The sequence below is a fragment of the Perissodus microlepis genome, chromosome 19 (genome assembly GCF_051167445.1).
Source record: "Perissodus microlepis isolate ML-2025 ecotype Zambia chromosome 19, ASM5116744v1, whole genome shotgun sequence".
NCBI lineage: Eukaryota > Metazoa > Chordata > Actinopteri > Cichliformes > Cichlidae > Perissodus > Perissodus microlepis.
This window is the reverse complement of record NC_140479.1, coordinates 28,301,178-28,324,338: the sequence shown is the minus strand read 5'-3', so window position 1 is coordinate 28,324,338 and position 23,161 is coordinate 28,301,178. Positions and strand designations below refer to the sequence as shown.

Sequence of the window (23,161 nt, the reverse complement as noted above, 5' to 3'; positions counted from 1 at the left end):
CCATATTCTGCCTCTTCATTGGTCCAGCAGCCCCACGGCCCCCTACCATGATTATTTTGTCTCCATTGCACTTCCGCTTTGTTCTCTTTCAAAGACACCTGGAAAACACATCAAAAGACGCACATTCACTCCCACCCCCACTCCACCTCACTATAATCCATTTAATTATATGCCACATTGGTCAGAGGCTTTGTTATACACAGACTCTTTTCAGTAGTCAGATTCGGCCCGGCCCTCAGATCTGTGCATCTTCACAGATTCTGACTGACCATTTCAAAAGAGAGAAAATCTCCCTATTCTTGTTCTCCTTTGCTCCCAGACCTGATCTGTTTTTGAACCAGTGTAATGAAAAAGCAATTTTCATGTCAACCTTCTCATCAGGGTGAGGGAGGAGGTCATCACGTACTGGTTAATTGCATCATGTCCGGCTTTAGACTCTGAGAACAAGATGCTGCTTATCAGTATTTATCTAATCACAGGGCCTCCCTTAAATCCGGGCCAGTCTAACAGCTACCTCACTCAGTTCCCATTTGTGAAGACAGAAATTGTCCTGATTGTAATTATACAAGATGTACGTGGTATTCAGGTCATTTTGGCTCATAATGTTGGACTGGCATATACTTTTTTTCATTGTCGTTAACCTTCTCATTTGTTCATCTCTCGGCCTCCTCCTCTGTGGTTTTGTTCTCCACGCAGCTGTTTTGAAGGTGAGTGTCTGAAATCCAAATGCAGTCATTTAATAAGCCTTAATAAGTCTTTTCTGTCTGTTGTAGCAAAGTGGTTTATTTAGGTCACTGGGCTGTGGTGAGATATGGTTTAATCTGTTTTTGAGTCAGCAGTTCAAACTTTATGTTCTAACTGAAAAAGAAAATCAAATAAAAACGAGATTTCTAATCTTCACAAAACGTACTTAACCTAGATTTGAAAAAAATAAATAAATCACATCTCACCTAAAGCTAAAGCTGCTTTATGGTAATTTCATCCCATTTACAGCTTTGCAATCACAACATTGCTCTAGCACTGGCCTTGCAATAACAAACCACATGTCCATGCCTTCACGCTACAGCACGCAGACAGTGAGGGGGCACTGCTGGGGGCTAGATGCTCCCTTCAGCCGGCCACTAGTGTCAGTACGCTGACCTCCAGTCTAGGGGAACCCCAGGCTGAGAGCCCGTGTGTGGAGGATCTAATGCTGAGAAGAGACTCTCTGGAGGAGCTAAGTCCTACTGACAGGGACCCGAAACAGGGCTATTTACCCAGTGAGGGGGGGCTGGAGCCAGAGAAGGCTGTGGAGGAGGAGGATGTGGAAGATGGGGAGAGCTACAAGGAAGATATACTGATGGGAGACGACCAGGTAGCCGACTTTGCCAGCTCAGTGCTCGCAGCCATCTCCTGCTGGCACTATAGAGCCAGGTCTTTGCTTTCTACTCACTTCACAACGGTGAGGGTTTCAGCCACCCACGGGTTTCCCATTTCCTGCTCCATTCCACCAGCTTACCAATATTCACTGCCACTCATTCTCCCACGCTGGCTCTCATCCCTATCCTTTTTTTTTCCTTCCTTCATAAATGGAACTAACACCTGCTACCAATTGCACTGTCCACACTGAATGTATTGGGTTGAATTTTTGCTATTAAAGAACATCAACTGAAATCCTGTCAGTCGGATCATAAAGAACAATTTGAGGACTTGGGTGAAACTTAAGTCATACCTTGTGCATGTCTTTGCCTGTGTGTGTTTTGTTTTTTTGCTTTAGACTTTTGTGTCCTCTCACTGTGCATGCACTCCTGTTTTATCATTTCCTCCTCTTGCTACAAGGTGCTGGATTTCATGATGAATGTTAAAGCGAATGATGTTGAGATCATGCTTACATTTGCATTTGAACCACTGAGTCAGTGTGCTCTGTTTAAATGTTGTTTGACTTCAAAGGTTAATGTAGCCATCTGATTAAACGAACATTATACGAGCAAGAGCTTTGCCCTTTGATAATCATATTTTCTAATCATATTTCCCCTTTGAACTTTCATAATTAGAAAGCCTTTGTTAAAGTTAATTGTTGTAGCAACATTGTTCCCAAATGTGACAGTGCACATCATTTCAATAGGAATAAGGGCTTCATTCATTTCATTTTTTTAAAAAAAGCAAAAGACTAGATTGATTCCATGTTTTGCCTTTTCAGGATGATCAGAACAAAGATATTGCTGAGCTGAAAACTCTGACAAGAGAGGAGGTGGAAAAACATGAGGCTGATGCTCTGAAAGAAACTTGCAGCTTGCAGGTAATTGATGAATCCCAGTATACGGTTTATACACATCTATTAAACCCGATTTCCATACATGTCTCTGAGGCCACACGTAATGTGTATTAGGTCTATTAAAAAGCATCCATCTGTCCTCATTTTGATAAGCTTATTTTAGCCATTGTATATTTTGAATGAGGCTCTCGGTCTATTATCTGTTATTGTTATATCTCTGTGAATGAGAGCGAGCGTATTTAATAATACATTACACAAATATCCTGGTTTCCTATTTAATAGCTGCCCTCTGCCGTCAACATAGTCTCTATGCTACATGTAAATTATGCCTGGAGTCATATTAATGCCATATGTAGCCCTGGTAGTTAAAATTCCTCACACGTACTGTTGTGCTATGGTAGGCACTCTCACCGAGAAAGGCAACATTGGATTTAGATGCCGGTTACAGTTCAAGCCTGATTCTCATAATTGGTAACTTTGCGGGGGGGAAACGGTTTCTTCAGCCAAGCAGAGTGCAGGTTATTATTCTTCCTAACCTTATCTGCACCACACAGCTCCAAGCTGCACCTCTTGCAATTGCAGACACTCCAAAAGAGCAGGCAGCACCTGGAAATAAATTCAGATTAATGCCAGGCTGGGGTGACATCAGCAATATGAACACTAGTACAGCCGCAAACAATGTAATAGTGAACTCGCCAGGGGTAACAAAAAGGATCCAGTAAAGAGTCATTACAGACAGCTGCAAATGGCTTCACAGTGCCTTTGCAGTTTTTAACTACACTTGGATTTTTGTACAGACACGGATCCCTGTGATACATCTCAGCTGAGCCTAATGAGATCATTTACAGTACAGTGCAAAAGTCTTGAGTCGCCCTGATTGATTTATATTTTGCTTCCAAGGAGCCAGACATTCTTCGAATTGTTTTTAAAGGCTTTCTGAAGGTTTTTCAGTCTTTCTTTGGACATTGGCTGCTTTTTCATTTATTTTCAGTCGATTCTTTGTACATGACCATTTTCAAAGGAGTCTATTGGATTTTTTCTCCATTGTTTAACCACTTAAAACTGGAAAAATTATAAGAAAGATGTGACATTTTTGCCATATACTATATTTCCATGTATATTTGCACGTTTCAATAAACTGCTGCACCCGTTTTCCATTTCCCTAGCAAAATATAAAGATAGACCTTTTGCACAGCGCTCTACATGCATCATAAGTTGCTTATGCATTCAACTATTAAGATTAAATGTAAATAGCACCATTAAGCTTAGATTGTTTGTTATTAGAAAGTGTCATTTTACTGTAAAACAAAACTTGTGTCATGTTTCAGGTCAGTATGCAGGAGCCGTGCAATCTAGACTGTCTTCCTCAAGTAAATGAGAGCAATCAGCTGGAAGAGGATCACTTCCAGTGCCCTGAGTCTCCTGTGACCCCCTCAGAACAAGAAACGGAGACCTCAGGACCTCAGGATAGCTCAAGGGAAACTGGAGAGGAAGAAGAAGGAGAGAGTGATTCCTCTGGTCTTCAAGTGGAGGAGGCGAGTGTACTGATAAATGGAGAGCTCTCAGAAGAGGAAGAGGAGGTAATTTCGGGTAATAAAAGCATCCTACCTTCCTCTGTGCTAGACCAGGCGAGTGTGATAGCTGGACACTTCAGGGGCAGCCTATCTAGACGGAGCAGTGTAATGTCAGAGGACATGGGTTCACTTGTCTGCCCCTCAGAGTCCGTGGATGATGATGCCGTCCACAGCCCTTCAGCTTGCATGGATTTTGAGAAACAGACCCAAATGCTGCTCAGCTCCTCAGCAGAGCTGAAAACTAGCTCAGAGGCTAATCAGTCAGTTCCTGTGCGTGAACTTGGGCTGAATGAAGGGGAACGCAGGTCTACGCTCTCCAAACAAGATCGCCTCCTCATCCACAAAATTCGACAGTACTACGAGCACGCTGAGCACCAAGATGCTAACTTCAGCATCAGGCGCAGGGAGAGTCTGTCTTATATTCCAGCAGGTCTGGTCAGGAACTTGAGCCAACAGCTTAATGATAATCCTGCTCCTCAGGAGAGGGCCGTCCCAGCTCTTAGGAAAGGTCTCTCTCAGAACAGGCCTACATCTTGGTCTGTGTTTGACCTTCCTGGATTACAAACGAGTCAAAACACTGGAAATTATCTACCACAGAGATCAGTCGAGGCCCAGGCTAGTTGTAACAGCATTTCAGACAATTCAGGCACAGAAGAGGAATTCAGGCCTTCATCAGAAATGCTCAAGGTTTGGCAAGACATGGAAAATGAGGGACAGAGCCAGGAAGCCCAGCAGGATGCACAGGAGAAACTTAGTGAGTCATTATTAGAAGTGGCACACCACAGCTCTGATACTTCAGATGCTAAAACCGATAAGCAACCACCTCAGGTTCTAGACGAGCTTGAAATGAGCACCGCTTCCAATACCCTCTCCACGTTGTCACCTATCCCAACTTGCCAAGCAGTGGAAGGAGGATCTGGTCAGGGCTCCGAGACCCCGGTGTTTCAAGACATCGGTAAAGACAACCAAGGTCAAGTACCTAAGATCATTAGCTTCCGAACAAGCATGGATGAGGACCAGATCCTTCAAGACATGGGAAAGATGAAGAACAAGGTGTTCCAGTTGGCTCGTCAGTACAGCCAGCGCATTAAAAATAACAAACCCGTTGTCTGGCAAAGGAGCCGAGAAACTGCAAACCAGGAAGGCTTCAGGGACATGCCTGCTGTCCACGAGGAGAAGCTGCAGCTTAGAAAAAGGGGTAAATAGGATGCAAATCATTGCTCTTTTTCTTTTAAAGTACCCTGGCACTTTGACTTGTATGCAAAGAGACCTGAAAGGCATTCTTTGTCTGTTTTCTGTGTGTATGCAGGTAAATCAAGCCTAAGATTGCCCACGAATGCTTGCAGTCAAGCAGTTATCCCTGAACTCCATTCTCCAAGTCCAGTCCTGACTCCCAGCTCTGGAGCCAGCTCCCAGAGCACAATTACCTGCCCGCAGAGCCCGGAGATGGAGACCTTCCATTGGCCTGATGTTCAGGAGCTGCGCTCCAAATACTCGGATGCATCCCACTCCTCAAAAATAACCCATAGCTGCACAGTCCTGAGTGGGATGGACAGGTGTAATGGCTGTGAACATAAATACAGTAGCTCCTCAGATCTTCGTAGGTCTGTGACAGACCCTGACACACTTCGAAAGCAATCTGAAACCACACGCAGTGACGGCTCTGTAGTAGAAGACTGGCCCCCACACCAGAAACGCTCTCGACTCTATCCCCTGCTGTGCAGGTGGAAATCTTTGGACCATATGCCTGTGTCTTTACCCCTTCATGAAGTACAGAACCTCCAGGAACCTGCCAGGACCTGCCTTAAGGTCAGCCAAGCACAAGAAGGAGATAACTTCTGTCCAGAGGGCGTAGACAGTGCAGCAAAGTCTGATCTCCTGAGTTCAGGGAAGACCTCAGAGAGCAAACTTGTGAGAAGCTTACGAGAGAAGTTCCAGAACTTGAGCACAAGTTCATGAACATGTGAATTATGTATATTTTTATTAGAATTGTGAAACATTATCTGGCAAATATCTCATACTTGTCCCAACACCCATATTTCATGTTAATTCTCTTAAAAGAATGCAACTTTGTGACTGTGCAGTGTTTTTACTATAGGAGACCCCCTGACATGATCGCAGCACAGTGTGACACCAGAGACATATTAATGGCTATTGTCTTCTTATAAAATATAAATTACAATATTTACACACTGGGTAAATGTCTGCACAAAGTCTATGTAGAAATGTGTATAAAATCTCCTGTATGAAATGGGAAAACTGGTTGTACTTTATTATATCCATGTTTTTGGTTCCCAATGTTAGTGATTCTTGCTACAGTCAGTATAGCAATATTTCTGTGTAACTGTCAGGGAAGCTCTGACTGATGTCAGCTCTGCTATTAGCACAGCCTGTGTCCGAATACCAAAGATTGTTGCCATTTTTTCTTCATTTTGTTTTTAGCAACTGATCCTAGCAGTCGTTTGCTTTGTCATTTACTGTAGCTGCTTCTAAAACGTGTGAAACATCACTGGAGCTTTAGCATTCTCAGCAAGTTGTATATTTTCTTAAACATTATTTATAAAACTGTATATTTGGGAAATATTGGCCTCTTGTAAATACTCAGCTTAGAGCAACCTCTTTTTACTTTTCCATTTCAGAAAATGCACTGTTTCATACTCAGTTTCCCATATTTTGAATAAAAACAGAAATGTCTTTGTCAGTTATTAGTAAATGTGCGTTACTGCAGATCCATTCATACTGGCTGACATGGCTTCAAAGACAGCCTTCTATTTACATCAAATAAAATTCATTTAAAGGCGAGTTGAGAGGATTTATTGTTGTGGTGTAAAGAAATGCTCCATTTCAAAAACAAAGAGAGCAACAGTTCTAAGCAAAAGATGATACCAATGCCATAAAGGAGGAGCTCTACGACAAAGTTTTGTCCTCAATATATGAGAACTGCTTTTAAATATCTCTAAAAAATTATCATCATCAAATGGGAAGCCCACTCCTGTAAGGAGAGTATGCAAAGGGCCTCAGTTAGAAAAGCAAATGGCTCATTTCCTGTTACTTTCCGTGTAGAGCACTGAGCTCGGTGTGACACCCAAACAACGAGGCAGTAATAGTTACTGTAACTATGTTTTAGAATAAGATCCGGGTGGAGCTGCCAGTAGCAACTATAATTGTTAATGTGGTCTCATGAGTCTGTTCATTTGTGTTGGCTAATTTCTTATTATTTTTAAATGACCGCAAGGGTCATCCCGAGCGCCGCCTCGTTTAAAAAAAGTTCCATCAAGTCGGACATGAACACATCGAGTTACACCGGAAATACACAAGAGAAACCCTCTCCATAAAGGCACCAAACCTTTGTCATATTTGCGCATCACCGAGGGTTTATTTATTTATTTTGAGCCAACCACAGCTCGCATCCTGGTCACTGACTTGAAGCGGAGGAGCGGAGTTCCAGACGCGCACTGAAACCAGATGTCACCACCAGCACATTTCCTCTGGCACCGAAGTATCTAACTGTCGTTTTTCCTTTTTAAAAAAATAAAAATAAAAATCTTCCTGGATTGGCATTGCCCCAAAATAGAATAAATAAAAAAAAATCTTCTTTCCGTCTTTCATGTGAAGAATGGGCTGCGCAATATCAGGTCTCGCAGCAAAATCAGAGTTTGCAGAGAAGACTTCAGAGGATGCTGCTGCCGCGTATCCCAGCGAGGACCAGATTCAGATGATTAAAGACTCGTGGAAAGTTATCCGGGACGATATAGCCAAAGTTGGGATTATTATGTTCGTCAGGTAGGACTTTTCTGATGTTTGGCGAATTTCAGGCAATTCAGAATCGAATAAAATACTAATTTAGTGAAGCGGCATGTAAGGATGGGGGGTGGTGTAGGAGGTGGTGTTATAATAAATTCTTTAGTTTTATGAAGTCACACTGAGTCCTTTAAGATACTGTATTGTACTGTATTAATGGGTTGCATCGCTTTGTTGTTGCTTGTTACGCAGAAGAAGGAAAAAAAAGAAGTAAAAATAATGTCTATTAATTTCAGTCTGATCATCCAATCAGAGCTTAATGAAACGCTGTGACCTGCAGAGGAAGGGGTCTGTAAAGTATCTTGGTGAGCTACTGTGATGATGACATGCCTGAATTCTATCTCCATCACCCCCTCCCCCCTCTCCGCGTCCCCCGGAAGCTTGGAACAGATCCCCCCCCACACACACACACACACACCCGCGCACCTCCCTTCATATCACTCCAAATCACATCCTAATGTCATCACGTGATAGTAACAATAACAATATCAGAACTCTGGGTCTCCCATAGTACTATACAATTAAAGGCATTAGCCATCAGGCAAATTCATTTTAGCAATTAGGATGATAACTAGCTTCCGGGAAAACATCTTTAGCCCTTTGGCACTTGGCAGGGAAATGAGACAAATGAGAGGATATGGCATGTACTGTCAGTCTTTAGAGTGAAGAGAGACTATTTGTGGCCAGAAGCCCAATGAAAGATGCCTGGAGTGAGTTAAAGGGATTGACCTTAGGTGTTGGCCTGAAAATACATGGGCCTCTCGTGGGTCAGGGACACCCCAGGGTACAAATGTCACCATGGCCTGCAACTCCTGATTGAACAGCAATGGTTACAATGAAACAACAAATGGGAATTGCCTGTTTTTCACTGGCGTTTTCACTTTACTCTCAGCAAGGGAATTTTTATCTGTGAAATTTACCCAAAGTAAGGTGCATCAAAGGTGGAGTAGCATATCTGTGAACAACACAGAAATGAATGCAACGTCTGTGCAATGCCAATTAAAATTCCACTTCAGCCATTCAGAGTGCTACGTTGTCTGCATATGTTATGCATGCTTGCATGCACACTCCATGTCCACAAGAGATTAACAATGGAAGAAAATAACAAGCTGTCTATGTGTCGCAGGTGTGCTGACAGTCGTGAAATAAGAGCTTCACTTTCATCCTTTTTTTTAAATTTCATCAGAGAAGCTGGCGAGCATCTCGGTATGAGTAGCGAGAAGGAAAGTGTCCCAGCTGTCTCGTCGCGGATGAACTTTGCTACTGAAAAAAACAACAACACAAAAACAGTAACACTGTGCAAATATCACAGCATTGTTTCTTCAACTTTGTGCAGCTGAATTGAATGAAAAAGATTCAATTACGTGCACGTTTCTCATGTGTGATGCTGTAGGTAATAAAGCGCATGGCGTACCCACATGTTGCTTAACTTGTCAGCTCTACACATTCTTTAAATGATAAAGACTAGAGAAACTGGAGGAAGAAACAGGGAGACATGATAGTAAGACGTGCTTTAACAGTACTTAAAAGCTCATACAAACATGCTGCTATGCATGCTTCCTCAGACCTCTGGGCATTTTGGTGAGCTTGTGTAAAGGCTAGAGAGCTATGGGTATGTTTTGCAGCATTCATTAGAGTCTCTGACACCTCTCCCAGCACCTCTAGCCATCTCTTTATCTTCCAAGGTTGTACATGTGCCCTTTTTTTTTAATCTCAGGTTTAAAAATACAGGATTGCTTTCTTTCAAAGGGCCACAGGGAATAAAAGCAAAACAGCAAAACTGCCACATCCATCATCATTTTACATGTTATTATTTCCCATTAATCCTTAACCCAGAGTTAGAAATCAGCACCATACGTGTCCAAGTTGTCTGTGTAGCACTACAGGTAACAAATTTTCACAGTAAGCAGTGCTATTTGTGTTGTTAGCTAATAATTAAGAATTATTGTTGTTTCTCTGATAATATAATCAGCTCATAATTACTTCTGGTAATGCAGAGCTTTAACACACTCTGAATAGTGTCTTCTTCAGAACAGGGCACATCAAACTTTACCTTAAAAAATTCAAATTCAAATTTTATTTGTCACGTACACAGTCATACACAGTACGATATGCAGTGAAATGCTTAGACAACTGCTCGTGACCTAAAGAAAAAAAGTAAAGGCTATGAATAAGATAGGAAATAAATATGAAAATTAAAAAGGGTAAATTTAACTAGGAAGGAATAAAATAAAATATAAAAATTAAAGTTAAAAATTAACCCACATTTTGTAGGTTTGCACTGGTATCAGCCACAATAAACAGTTTTTCTTTGATGAGTATCTGATATTACCTGATGTTTCATATCGGTGGAAATGTGATGCCTATCCTATCTCGTTAAGTTTTATGTGAATTAAAATCAACAGCTTCTCCCAGTCACCCTCTTTTTTTAAGCTTATATTTTCCTCCCCTGATTGTCTGACAACATTTCAGATGCCTGTCACAATCCTTTTCTTCCACGATGATGAAAACACAGAATTACCATAAGCCTTAGATCTCAGTGTGAGCACAACAGCACTCACATTCATGGGAGGCAGCTGTGTATTCTGGTAGCATGACTAATCACAGCTACCTCAGCTGGAGACTGAAAGGATCTCTGATTGGTTGGTAACATGCTTAAACATATCTGGTTAGAGAAACTGGCTGAGAGTTTAAGTCAGAAGACGCAAGCAAGGAGCAGTGGCTCATTTAATTGAGACTCTGAATCTGAGAGGGCGGCTCGCCCAGAGCCACGGGTGGAAATGAGTGTAGGGCCTGACAGGCTAACAAAGTCATGGCCCCCGTGGCCTGTTTCTGATTGCAAATGTTGGCTGTGAAAACCGGAAGGTGCTGACTATAAGCAGCACTAGAGTAAGATCCAAAAGGCACAATCAGATCTCTATTCAAAGTGTCTGGTGTAGAGAATGACTCAAGGGTGAGAGAAAATCCTCTAATTGCGTCGCTGATGAGGTGAAATCAGCACGGCAAAAACAGGATAACAAATGTGTGACTGTCCATCTTAAAACTCTGGGGTTTATATCATCTTAACTCTGGGGGAGAGATTTGTTTTGGTGTGGGAATGAATGTGACAGGCTGTTACACGAGTGGCTCTGAGAGGCTCACGGATGGCTGCTTGTACTTGTTGTCATGGCAAACAGGTTGTTTGAGACCCATCCTGAATGCAAGGACGTCTTTTTCCTCTTCCGAGATGTGGAGGACCTGGAGAGGTTGCGGACCAGCCGAGAACTCAGGGCGCACGGCTTGCGGTCAGTCACGGACTCTACATCCCAGCACGTCCACACACCAGCATCTTGAACAACACTGAAAAAACAGCAAATTAAACATAGCATACACACCAAAGGGGAAGACAATATCTTTCACATTAACTCAAATTTACTGCTACTATATATATATATATATATACATGGTTTTATTTTTATAGTACTAGTTCACAATCACAGATATCTCAAGGCATTTTATATTGTAAGCTAAAGACCCTAAAAATATAAGAAAATTTCAACAAACTCACAGTTCTTACTTGGTGATGGTGGGGAGGAAGAACACTCTTTTAACAGGAAGAGGTTGTCTGGCAGAACCAAACTGAGGGAGGAGCATCCATCTGTTGTGACAAAAACAATCTCTGCACCCTCTGACATGCATCAGTCCTTCTTTTGATTGTGTTATAAGATTAGGTCCTTTTTGATAGCCCGTTTGTAGCATCTCAACCTAGCATAGATCTGCAGTTTACTCCACTATAGCTACTCCAGCTTGCCTTATTAAACATTTTTAAACAAACAAAGGGTCATGTTGCCTCCTCTAATCTGAAGTAGCTCAAGTTTCTGGTTGTTGTCCATGTGCTTCTTTAGCCTTCTTAGAACCATTGTTAGCTTTAGCCATCTTCTGCCAACAGATGACACACTCAACCTGAAGCAACAGGTTTTATTATTTCACTCTTTCATTGTTCACAGTGTCTGATAACTATTGACAGGGATCCCTTTTGACCTAATTTTTTAAAGTACACACACACACACACACACACACACACATATATATATATATATATATATATATATATATATATATATATATATATATATATATACATATTTATATAACTTTTATGAAGCACTTCACATCAATTTGAAAGCACTCTTGAAAATACAGTGTGCAGAAATAACACTTTAGGTAATGTAGCTGAACTTGTGTTCTAGGTGAGCATTTTCAAATATAACAGTGGGATACAGCAGACTGGTAACGGTATGTGGGAAATCCCACAATAGATGACACTTATGTTATATAAAACACACTGAGTGGGAAAAAAAAAAATAGAAATTGACTGAATAGGAAATGATTCATTCATGCAGTAAAGGTTTCGGATTCCAAAAAAACAACCGCATGACTTTTCATAAATCAAATGATAAAACATCAGTGACGTGTGCATCCTTCTCTTAATATTGTTCAATCCATGTGTAGCAACAAATGGGCCTATTTCATAACTTGATTGTGCTTACCGCCTAAAAACAAATTATTTCTGTTTTTCATATATTAAAAAAAAAAGCTCTCCAAAAATCTTCCAGATAGCCCCTAGGGGAAATATCCACTAGGGTCCAAGCACCCTGTGCTCTAATGGGTATTTAGGGGTGTGTGTGTGTGGGACAAACTCAAATAAATGTCCATGTTTCTGGAAGTAAAAGAAACACATCACCCACATGAGGTACATTCATGTGGCAACGATCATTTTTAGACCACAAAAGAACTTTATCACAAGACTTATGTTCTAGAATAACTTTATTCTTACTAACAAGAACAGATGATTAAACCATGTTGTGCATATCACACACCATAACAATAAACCTCAGGTGATCATATAATCAGAGTGTCACTCTGTGCTTTCCAGTCCAAAGCAGAAAGAGCTCATAACATCCATCACTGGCACTTGTCGCTGTTTCCCAGCGTGCATCGTGCCTCTCTGTGTTTTTCTACACATGAGGCCAAAACACCCAATTACTGCCTGAGGGCCTGAAGGTGCAGAGGGTAGCGTGGGGCTGCTGCAGCCACGGCGCAGGCGAAATTCCCGCCTGAACCAGCTCCTCATAAATTCACCGCTACAGCCAAATGGCTCTTCAGGCACACTTGTTGGGGATCGGCACCAATGTCCAGGTTGGGCTGTGAGACAGAAATAGGAGGGAGCTAAATCAGCTCTCATCCTTTGTTCCATCTTTGAGGCTATCAAACACATAATACTCTACAGCGATGGCAAACAGACACACACACAAACAAACAACAAAGAAAACTGATACTGTGTTCTTTTATGTAGAGAGCTATTTGTCTTCGGGGAGGGATAAAGTATTGTGAGAGGAGCCAGCTGAGAGGAACTGATAGATGCACATCGATCTTATTTATTCTCATTGGCATGAGAGTCTGCAGCCTTTCAGCACAGACGAGTGTCATCTACAGTGGATGTGCATCACCTGATAGTTGCTCCCTGCTAATTCACGACTGAATGGTGGATCGATAAAGCTGAGTGTGTTTTTCAATCTGTTGCAGGGTGATGTCTTTTATTGAAAAAAGTGTGGCTAGACTGGACCAGCTGGACAGACTGGAGGCTCTGGCTCTGGAGCTGGGGAAAAGCCATTATCATTACAACGCCCCGCCTAAGTACTACAGCGTAAGGCCCCCGATGATCCCCAACAGCTTTGAGCTGCTGTCTGTTTGTGTGTGATGCTGCTTTGTTTGGAGAGGCGTACACATATTTTTTAATTTGTGCTGATGGTGTAGCGCTTTATTAGCCATTATATAACGAGACCCCTAAAGTCACAGCAGCCGAATTAGCTGACGCACATCCCCAATCTGCAAAAATGCTTTACCCACCCGCTCTTGCAAATAGCACATAACAATCCACGAGCACATTAGCATCTCACATTATTATTTTTATTATTATTATTTATTTTTTCCCCAGTATGTTGGAGCAGAATTCATCTGCGCCGTGCAGCCCATCTTGAAGGAGAGGTGGACGGCCGAGCTGGAGGAGGCGTGGAAGGTAAGGAGCCTGTGACCTGTGAGTCTCTCCACCTCCCGTTCTGGTTAAATAACCTCGTGGAATAGATGTGATGGCTGCGACCATCACAGCAGCAACGCTGGTTCCTGCTCGACTCCCTTCCTTAATGCTCCGCGTTACATGTCAAGATGGAGACTAATGCAACACAAGTTTGACTGATGGTAAAATCTACATCTCACTGAACCATGCAAGAGGGTGCTGAGCCAGTGGAAAGTGTTTCTGTCACGACGAGTTTGATCACTCCAAGACATTTTTTTTTTAAATGAAAGATTGCTGATGCTGCTCAGAGAGAAACGTTTTAACAGCTGTAAAAAAAAATCCAAATGCTCAGATCTAAAGTATAATATCCACATAAAAACCGTGCATCCTTTTCCATTTTGACCCTCTCCTGCTCTCTAGTGGCTAATGCTGGTTTGTCACACGTCAGCAAAGTTTAAAGTTCATAATCTGCTAATACATTTGCAAAACTTCAGTCAAGTCCTACCTTAACATTTACAGAGGAATGTTTTGTATTCCGTGTGTGTGTTTCTTAAGCCACTTAATACTAACCTATGAATCATTCAAGCACAAAAAAGAAGCTTAAATTGAGGGATTTGGGGAGTGTTATGTCCACACATGACTGGTAATTTAGCAATGAACTCATTTTAAATCTTATCTTTAGGCCCTTTGTTACTAGAAGCCTGTCAAATAAAACAAACGATTTGTTCCCATGTCTTTGTCTGAATTGGCAAAGCAAAACTTTTTTAAAAATGCCAAAGATAACATCAGTTTAAAGACATAAAATATGTTTTCACCAACAAGGTGATTCTCAAAGACCTTTATCTCACAGTGCAATAAGTTTGTGAAAAGCGTGTATTAAATTACACACAGAAGAGGAGGGAACTGCTAAAACCTGATGACAAAAGCTTCACACTTCAAGGGTCAGCATGTGTGTAATGCTTATTGTTTCTGATCCAGACCATGTTCCAGTTTGTGACCAGCCTCATGAACCAGGGATACCAGGAAGAGAGCGCCCGGCAGCGCCAGCTCGCGCTATCCCCGAAGGAAAGACCGGACAAGAGAAACACAGCGCTATGAGACAGCACTTCGTTTAACCGCCACAGACTGTTATCGCCAGTACAGCACAAAAATGCAGTTTGTAAATAGCGTATTAACCGTAATGTTTCCCGTCTTGCTCACGTTTGGTCCTTTAGTATTTTAACAGACAAAAATGAGCTGTGACTGTTTAGAAAGCACTTTATTTTTGAATTTAAATTCTGCTGCCGTCCTCTTGTATGAGAGCAGGACTCGGGTATCACGGTGGGACAAACAAATGGGTGGAAAGGTTTTCTGGCTGCAGTCAAACATGCTTTGTGATTGTGATAAACAAACAAAAAAAAGGCATCTGAATTACAGCCAATACTCCTCTCTGTATTTATAACTCAAACATGCTTTCAGAAAATCTGCAGCTTTCAACATTTTTTGCACTATTGAACCAAATCATGACATCATTCAGACATTAGCTGAAGCTGTAATATACATATTGGTGTTAAAGTATCTAAGACAGCCAGTTTAACAGCTTGGTATCGGTATGTAAAAACAGTGACTAGAATATTAATTGTGCCTCTAAAGACATAATAAAAAAATACAGTACATGACATTTGACCCCACCAGAAAAAACAAAACATTTGGTTCTATGTGAAAACTCAGACTGACATTTAAATCCAATTTCATGAAAAAAGAAAAAATGAAACATCTAAAACCAGCTGAATTAGAATGAGCTGGCACAACTTTTATTTTTAGCTGGTAACACAACATAAATATGCTCTCTAACAATTAAATAGAGTGAAGGGCTGTTAATCATCGGGCTCCAGAGGCAGCAGAACTTTTGAGAATCTGGTCCCGAAGCAGAAATGGTGGAGATGATGAATGAGAAATCCTCAGTTTTCTGTTCCAAATGGCACTGGGCAGTCAGGGATGAGATGTTGTCATGCAAACAATGGCATAATATCAAAGCAGTCTGTGAATCTGAGGCCTCGAATGAATGGGAGGAAAGCAGACTGGGGGCTGCAGATCACATGGAGCCCTCTCCCACTCCCCTCAGATAGTGCGAACCAGTTTAGGTACCCAAGGTTGTCTTAGAGTCTCTTGCTCATTGGGTGGCTTTGGTTTTCTTGCTTTTGCTTTTCTTGTCTTTCTTCTTAAGTCCATCCATATGAGCTCTGAGGAGGTTAGAGTACGCCTGAAAATGAAAGACGTACAAATGGTGGATTTATCAAAGAGGCAAAACTTTAAGAAAAATATGATAGTTTCAGTCTTATATGGAGATCAAAAAAGATTTTAGATGAAAACTTGCTCAACCTACCATCTGAAATTTGATAACTTCTTTGGTGCTGACCTGAAATTATAAGTGAAAAATCAGGATTAACCAGCTGTGGGGTGGGGACGGCAAAGCATCTCAAAATTAAAATCTTAAAGCAACTTTAGCTCACCACTGTGCTAATTTTCTTCTTGCCGTCAGTCGCTCTGAGGAGACATTTGTTGTCTGCAGGTTCAAAAGACTCTGCGTGGCCCTTTCTGGGCACCGGTTTGGTTCTCCCATCATCTGGAAGAATGAAAGACTCTTATTAAAACTGCTTAAATATAAATAAATACATTTTGAAACATGGAAATTCACAGCTTGGTTGTCGCTTTTAGAAAAACCCACTTACACTTCTTTAATGTGATGACAACACTGCCTGATGTTCTGCATTTCTGGAAGAGCCGTGTCAGCTCTGTGAGAAACTGGACAACAGGAGGAGAAAGAAAAAAGATGTGAAATCAAGCTAACAGTCATGCAGAGTAGTTTAAGCATGGTCAGTAAGATTATGTAAAAACTACACCGCCGAATTTCATGCAACTTGGTGAAAAGGTGAAGCATGGGTGGAGGAAGAATTAGTTTAAATTCGGTGTGGATCCAGTTTATTTTATTTAAAAGTACCGATTAGAGAATTGGCCTCGATAGATGATACAGACTGCCTTACTAGTAATATTTTATCAAACCGTTAATCCTAATCGTAACAATAAGATTTTTATCACTTATTTTCACTATTGTTAATCTTACGCTAATACATAAAAGGAGACGAGAGGACAAGACATTTCAAGCATTTAATGCTACTGCACTGCTCCGCAAAACTGCAACAGTTTAGCTAAGTGTAATCCAATTTAACAAGTGGCAGCTGGAGATAATGTTAACAACACCTGGCTGAGAACCTACGGATTTCGGTTTGCTCCTTTTTGACCTGAACAATCAAATTATGCCGGGAAGTACAACTTTAAAGTCTAACCCAGTCTTAGCTTCAGAACTAACTGCTAATCTCAATCTGCCTACTGGCGTGTCTAACATTGTGGCTATTAGCAAGCTAGCTTTACGACAGCTAAAGAATACAATGTCTACTTTTATCTCATAGTCAACGTCAACAACAGGCCGAGTTATTAACGAGGTATATTTGCTCTTACCGAATCATTTTCCAGCAGCACCATGTCTCTGACTTCAGTTGTGGTGCTAACTCACTAACTGCAAGCTAACTGCTGTGAAGCACACGTAGCCTACTGCACAAGCCGAAGCCCCGCCCTGCGACCTCATAACCTGTGCGCGATAGCTTTACCTCACACTGCCGCCTACTGTTCGGGAGGGCAAAAACAAGCAATGACACACTTGTTTGTAAGAAGTTTTAAAGGAAACATTTGTACATTAATACCCATAACTTGTGGGAAATTAAGTCAACATGAAAAAATGCATTCTTTGTGTCTGAAAGAACTGCGGCAGATCTGATTCCGCCGTCAGCTGATGCAGAGGTAGTGTGTGACATTGTTCTCTCAACTATAGCTAGCCTGCAAAACAAATGACTATGTTTGTTGTACAGAGGTCACTGAAAGAAGAAGAGAGAAAAAGCTCACTTAACCCAAAACACCAATCTTACTTTACATATTTCTGAGTGATCAGGCTCTATCATATTTTAAGACCTCACAGTCGCATATGATCCCAATAGACCACTGCCTTCTCAGACTCCAGGCTTACTTGTGTTTTTCTCGGGTTTCCAAAAGCAAATTGCAAAGAAGAGCTTTCAGCTGTCAGGATGTTGTGCTGTTGGGAAACCTTAGTTTGGTTTCAGGAGACAGGGACACTCGCTTTTTTATGATTAGGCTTAACACCAACTTTTAATGACTTTTACAGTTAGAGTTGGATCAGGTGTCCATGAACCATCCCTCAATTATGTCGGTATAGACTCAGGCAACTGGGGACCTCCCCAAGATAGCCTTGGCATTCTCCCCACCATACTTTGTGTTTTGTTTGTCTATCTATGCTCTCTTTCTTCTCTTCTCTTTCCCTTGAATCCCCAACAGGTCACTGTAGATGACGGTCTCTTCCTGAACCTGGCTAACTGACAAAGGTGTCTTCTTGTTAAAGGGGAGTTCCTCCTCCCCACTTTTCCCAAAAGCTCTTCATGGTGCATCGTCTGATTGTTTGAGTTTTCTCTCTAATCTATGGTGTCCTTACCTTACACTATGGTTCACGAAGTTAAAGCATCTCAAAGCGACTGTTGTGAACTGACACTGTAAAAAAAGTCTAAAGATCAGATTCTTTTTCTTCCCACCATGTCTTTATTACACTCTTCTTTATGCAAAAAAGTGCAGATCAGCAGTCCAAGCAGTACCCCGGAGGAAGCTGCTGTATAGTGTGAGATCTCACCCCATCTGACAGCATCTGCAACACTTGGGTGGAAACATATACAAAGACCAACACAAACAAAAGTACAAAAATCTACCAACAAACTGAACAATTGCAGACACAAACAAACAGAGGACATCCATGCAACACATCAGAAACAAAGATGAGGTTCTTATTGCCCAGCTGCAGCTTTCACTGCTCTTGCCTGTAACTCCAGGATTGTGCTGGCGCATTCGACCAGTACTCCTGTGCTGGAAAAAGTTGGTGGATTTCTCAGCCTTTCTTTGATGACTTTCCCCATCAAACCTGCGCTTATCTGATCAGACCCGCAGGTGTAAACATGGCTTTGCAATGCTGTGCTGCTCAGTGTTACTTAGATACTGCAGCCACAGGTACACAAAAGTCTCATGCATGTTTACATATTTAACCATGACATTAAAATGCACTCAATGGTTGATATTCATTAATCATGCTTTAAAACAATCAGCTCAGCAGTGAATGATCACACTGCGCCTGAAAGAACATTGTAAATCTGACTGCACATGTACTAAAACATGTTCAGTCAGAACTGTAGCATGACACATTTAGTAGGTTAATCAACATATGTGACAGTTGTATTAAAAAATATCGTTCCTCACAAAAAGGTCATAAAAACAGCAACCAACCGGGATTTGAATGTCATGAAATGCACTTAAGATTCATAAAAGAGCTTCAGTCATCTCGATAGTGAACAGTCTGGGCGGTGTCCCAGGTCATCGAGGAGCACAGCAAACTCTGAATACCAGTCTCTGTTAAATACTGCCTTGAGCTGACTGTACAGGGTCGTATTCTTCATTTCGGGTTGAGATGCATGCTGGGATACCACCAGTCCCACTCCAGCGGTGGTAAGAAAGTAGTCTCCTGACCAGTTAGAGGTACCTGGGTAGCAGCAGAGCATAAACCTGGTCAGAGATTCCATCAACTGACTTAGAGCAACGACACATTTGTAGAATAACTGTGTTTCTCACCGATATAAGCTACTTTATCAGTCACCATGTATTTGTTGTGGTTGACTCTGGAAAATGGAATATCGGACTGGTTTGCCACTGGGACGATGTAGAGTTTCTGAAAAAAGAAAGGAGCGTAAACACAATTTTTTTTTAAATAGTGGCAATCATCTTCAGGAGTTTCATGTATCCCATGTTGCGTCTTACTATCTGGATGCTGATATGCTGCTGAGGAGAGTCGAGTGAGGCTAGAGACTGAAGAAAAGGCAACATGTCTGGATCAGAATCCCGCCCGCAGCTGATCAGCATCCTGATATGCACTTTCCTCTCGAACGCGGCCGTCTTGATGGCATCCTCGATGACCGGCCAGTATCTGTTGAGTGAAAGCCGAGGATTTCAGAGTGAGGAAAACAGAGGAAAACGATGTGGATCATTAATGTGGAGTATTTTCTGTAAAGGGTTAAGTTAACCTCCGAGGCCTGTCAAAGCGGGTGGTGGGGAAGTACTCCATGACAGCTACATCAACATAGTGTTGAGCCCCATAGATGATGGAGAGAATAGCATCCAGGTCTTGAGTCCTCGATGGAGGACAGAAGGATGGAGGAGAAGCCTGGAGTGAAACACAAGAAATCAACAGGAGCACTTGATTCATAACCACAGGTTTTAAGTATGTTTTTGCAGACATAGCTGCAGACTACAACCCTTTCTCTATTAATGATAAAGAAAACCTAACAGTATCCTTTAAAAGGAACTGAAACTTAATGAACTTACTGCCACATACAACCGGGTGGAGATGTTATTCTCTTTCACCAGCAGGGGGTGTTGTTTGTTGATGTCTGTGTTATAGTTTGCAGGCCAAGGCTGTGGCAAGGAGCTGTTGGGTTGACCCATCACCCAGTAGGACTGGAAGATTTTACGAAGGTCCTTCGCAAGACTGGAGCAGTTGTAGATCACAACTCCTAGTTCCTTCACCTGCAGTTAAACATTGAGTTGTTTAGCAGCGTTTCTAAAGGTTCAAAATAGCAAAGTACCTTTGATTGTCTAATGTGAGCGTTCACCTGTGTTAAAGCCCTCCAGTCCATATTGGCGCTTCCAATAAACACGTGTTTCCTATCGACAATCCAGAACTTGCTGTGGAGAACGCCGTTTGCAAGGCGGCCAAAGTCCACCTTTCTCACATGAACTCCTACAGGCAGGAAGAAAAAGACAAGGGTCAAGGTCAAGCTGGTGCAAAGAGTTGGTGGCCTACAAGACTTTGTTGAAGAGAAAGCAAACCTTTTTGTTTTAAGATCTCTAAATCGGTGGAGTTTGTTCTGACGGTGGGAACACTCGTTATCACTCGGACAGTCACATTCCTCGAAGGAAGCTCTTCAAGCTCTTTCAGGATGTTCCTTCCCTGCCAAGGACACAATGAAAACATTAGAAGAAAAAAGTTTGTAGGGATGTTTTAATGAGGAACACAATTATCCACTGCAGCTGGGCACCCATGAACTCACGGGCATATCAGAGGAAGAGTTGACACTGATGTCTTCCCCAGTTAACGTCCAGTAGAAAGAGACCACATCCACTTCGTTTGTTGCCACTGAGATGAGATTGTTCCAGACTTGTTCAAGAGGGATCCCAAATGTTACGTTGTCTTTGTATTTCATATGTTTGGGAATGCTCTCCACAAGGGCCATGCTGCAGGATTTAAAAAAAAGACATCTGCTCAGGGAATTCTTTGGAAGTTGAAGTGGAAAAAATTGAAAGAAGTAACTTTTAATCTTTAAGTCTACAGATGTGGAGTTGTAGACTCATCCAAAGCTTTAACTGACATCTATGAGGTGCTTTTACCCTTTTTAAGGGGCATTGCAGCTTCCCTTTAACCTCTATATCCTTAAAAAATAGTCAAAGTTGATGTTTTGTAGAGTCAAAATATTACTGCAAATGAACTTAAAACAAACACTTGCTTCTACTAGCAAAATGATTTTGAGGGTTACCAGGAGAAAGGCTCTTTTCTCCAAAAATATCTTGATGGCTTAGATTTGCAAAGTTGCATCTGAACAGACAACAAGAGTTTTGGAACAATTTCCTTTGGACAGACTAGAGCAAAGTGGAGATGTTTGCCGAAAACCAAACACAGCACATCAGCACAAACACCTCATACCAACTATCAACCGCGGGGGAGGACAGGTGATGGTTTGGGCTTGTTTTGCAGACCTGCACCTTGGTGGCATCGAGTCAAAAGAATCCAGATGTTGAAATGGCACAAAGTCCAGACCTCAACCTGATTGAAATGCTATGGGGGGCTTTAAGAGAGGTGTGCAAAAATGAATGCCAGCAAACCTCAATGAAGCAAAACAAAAGAGTTCTTCAAAGACAACGTGAAAGACAGTCACACAAAAAATGATTACTTCAAGTACTTCTGTGCATTTTATTTTTTGGAATGTTTTACCAACTTTCTACAAACAATAACCTTAAAAGAAACCTGACGTTTGACGGTAACATCCCCTGAGAATAAGTGACTTCACCTGGTTAGCTAGTCACATAGCTTCACAGCCTTTATTGTAACAAAGAACTTCCTTTTCTTTGTGGTAGCTTCAGTGAAATTCCAGTGAAGCAGCTTTTACCTTTGTGGGCATAAAATAGTCTGCAGGTGATACAAGATCGCAGTCTGTCCTATTTTATTTTCCACATCCAAAATTAGGTTACAGTCAAATTCCAGTGAAGTGTCTGTCCTGCAGTGTTTACTTTTGCAAACTAGAGCCAATCAAACTGTGGGTCAGGCTGATAAGGAATAACGTCCAGTCCCACATAAAGAGGAACACCTGGCCACTCAGCCTCCTCCTCCTTATATTTATTACACATAAAGAGGAAATTGTGGTAGATTTTGCGCGTTAAAAAAATAATCAGAGAATGAGGCCAAATAAAGTTTAAAAACGCACCACTTTACAAACACGGCGAAATCACGACTTGATTTCGAAACAGTGAGCAAATGTGGACATGTAATAAGATTCTTCAAGCCGTGCAGCAGATATTTAAGAAGCTCGTGATGTAATTACTGGATTATTACCTGCACTGATCAATAGAGAAATTGCTCCAGCCGTCGTCACCTGGGAGTATCTCGTGGTTTTTGGGAGGTGGAGGTCTCTCCAGCACGATGATGGCGAGCAAAACTCCCAAAATAGTCAGACATGCCACAATCGCAAGTAGCTTCACGCAGCTGGTCTAAGAAGGTGAGGTTTGAGAGGAAGAGAGCTTTAAGAGTAAGAAAAGTCACGAAAGCGCATACTTTGGTTTTTAATGTTTGATTCTGCCCTACCCTTTTGTTTGAATCGTTACTGTCATCAAGGCTGCTATACGAGGAGGTCATTTTCCCCTTTCAAGCGCTGTTAGAGACCAAAAGCAGGAAGTTACCGTGTCGGACAGAAGATAAACAAATTAGAGCTCACATCTCTGATAAGAACCAAATCATCTTCATTTCTGCAATTATTCCAGATGGTTTTCATTTTGGAATAATTCCAAAATGAAAACATTTTGGAATTGGATTCATTTTAAAGTAATGAAAAGAAACTTACAGATTGAACTCTTTAAAAGTTTCTTCTAAGCCAACTTGATTGTTTTCTTCCTCCAAACTTCCCCCCAAATATGAGCAGAAGTGAATTCTGATGCCGAATATATCACAACATAGTTCCCATTTTCAGTTTCATTTCAGGTTTTTTGGGTAGTTATGTAGCATGGGGAGGGGAGGGGTAGAGTGGGTGAGTGTAACAAGATATTATAACACATGACAAAAAGCAA

At 41.6% G+C, this 23,161-nt stretch overlaps 4 protein-coding genes across 4 annotated transcripts in view; 2 read left to right on the top strand and 2 right to left on the bottom strand.

The window, feature by feature from the left end:
• Positions 1–6,630, top strand: part of LOC146366262 (pleckstrin homology domain-containing family G member 3-like) — a 33,899-nt gene extending 27,269 nt beyond the window's left edge. Inside the window, exons 15-19 of the mRNA XM_084914249.1 lie at positions 697–707; positions 1,067–1,441; positions 2,180–2,278; positions 3,583–5,026; positions 5,138–6,630. Coding sequence (XP_084770375.1) covers positions 697–707; positions 1,067–1,441; positions 2,180–2,278; positions 3,583–5,026; positions 5,138–5,787 — 2,579 coding nt within the window. The 3' untranslated portion in view covers positions 5,788–6,630. The remainder of the gene's footprint in view (positions 1–696; positions 708–1,066; positions 1,442–2,179; positions 2,279–3,582; positions 5,027–5,137) is intronic.
• A 95-nt stretch (positions 6,631–6,725) lies between these two features.
• Positions 6,726–14,834, top strand: xgb (x globin). The gene is made up of 5 exons (XM_084914246.1): positions 6,726–7,611; positions 10,806–10,913; positions 13,195–13,315; positions 13,607–13,687; positions 14,663–14,834. The coding sequence occupies exons 1-5, from the start codon at positions 7,445–7,447 to the stop codon at positions 14,780–14,782; spliced, it is 597 nt and encodes a 198-aa protein (XP_084770372.1). The 5' UTR covers positions 6,726–7,444; the 3' UTR covers positions 14,783–14,834.
• Positions 14,835–14,923: 89 nt separating this feature from the next.
• srp14 (signal recognition particle 14) lies at positions 14,924–17,322 on the bottom strand. Its single transcript, XM_084914248.1, has 5 exons — positions 17,183–17,322; positions 16,396–16,468; positions 16,177–16,289; positions 16,050–16,082; positions 14,924–15,926 (listed from the first exon to the last, which is right to left on the bottom strand). Exons 1-5 carry the CDS (start codon positions 17,204–17,206, stop codon positions 15,837–15,839), a joined length of 333 nt encoding a protein of 110 aa, XP_084770374.1. The 5' UTR covers positions 17,207–17,322; the 3' UTR covers positions 14,924–15,836.
• Positions 17,323–18,305: 983 nt separating this feature from the next.
• Positions 18,306–23,069, bottom strand: pld4 (phospholipase D family member 4). Its single transcript, XM_084914241.1, has 11 exons — positions 22,939–23,069; positions 22,683–22,749; positions 22,434–22,588; positions 20,878–21,061; positions 20,657–20,777; positions 20,440–20,567; positions 20,153–20,353; positions 19,852–19,991; positions 19,589–19,754; positions 19,403–19,499; positions 18,306–19,313 (listed from the first exon to the last, which is right to left on the bottom strand). Exons 2-11 carry the CDS (start codon positions 22,731–22,733, stop codon positions 19,111–19,113), a joined length of 1,446 nt encoding a protein of 481 aa, XP_084770367.1. The 5' UTR covers positions 22,734–22,749; positions 22,939–23,069; the 3' UTR covers positions 18,306–19,110.
• Between the last annotated feature and the right edge of the window lie 92 nt (positions 23,070–23,161).

What these genes read in the sequence shown, in the direction of transcription:
- xgb (XM_084914246.1), top strand. Translation starts at nt 7,445, where the DNA reads ATGGGCTGCGCAATATCAGGTCTCGCAGCAAAATCAGAGTTTGCAGAG. An exon ending in GGGATTATTATGTTCGTCAG is followed by an intron (nt 7,612 to 10,805) that starts GTAGGACTTTTC and finishes CATGGCAAACAG; the next exon opens with GTTGTTTGAGACCCATCCTG. An exon ending in CCCCGCCTAAGTACTACAGC is followed by an intron (nt 13,316 to 13,606) that starts GTAAGGCCCCCG and finishes TTTTTTCCCCAG; the next exon opens with TATGTTGGAGCAGAATTCAT.
- srp14 (XM_084914248.1), bottom strand. Translation starts at nt 17,206, where the DNA reads ATGGTGCTGCTGGAAAATGATTCG. An exon ending in TGTCATCACATTAAAGAAGT is followed by an intron (nt 16,290 to 16,395) that starts GTAAGTGGGTTT and finishes TCATTCTTCCAG; the next exon opens with ATGATGGGAGAACCAAACCG. An exon ending in AAGTTATCAAATTTCAGATG is followed by an intron (nt 15,927 to 16,049) that starts GTAGGTTGAGCA and finishes TTTCATTTTCAG; the next exon opens with GCGTACTCTAACCTCCTCAG.
- pld4 (XM_084914241.1), bottom strand. Translation starts at nt 22,733, where the DNA reads ATGACCTCCTCGTATAGCAGCCTTGATGACAGTAACGATTCAAACAAA. An exon ending in CCACCCGGTTGTATGTGGCA is followed by an intron (nt 19,992 to 20,152) that starts GTAAGTTCATTA and finishes GTTTCACTCCAG; the next exon opens with GCTTCTCCTCCATCCTTCTG. An exon ending in CGCTTTGACAGGCCTCGGAG is followed by an intron (nt 19,755 to 19,851) that starts GTTAACTTAACC and finishes TTCACTCAACAG; the next exon opens with ATACTGGCCGGTCATCGAGG.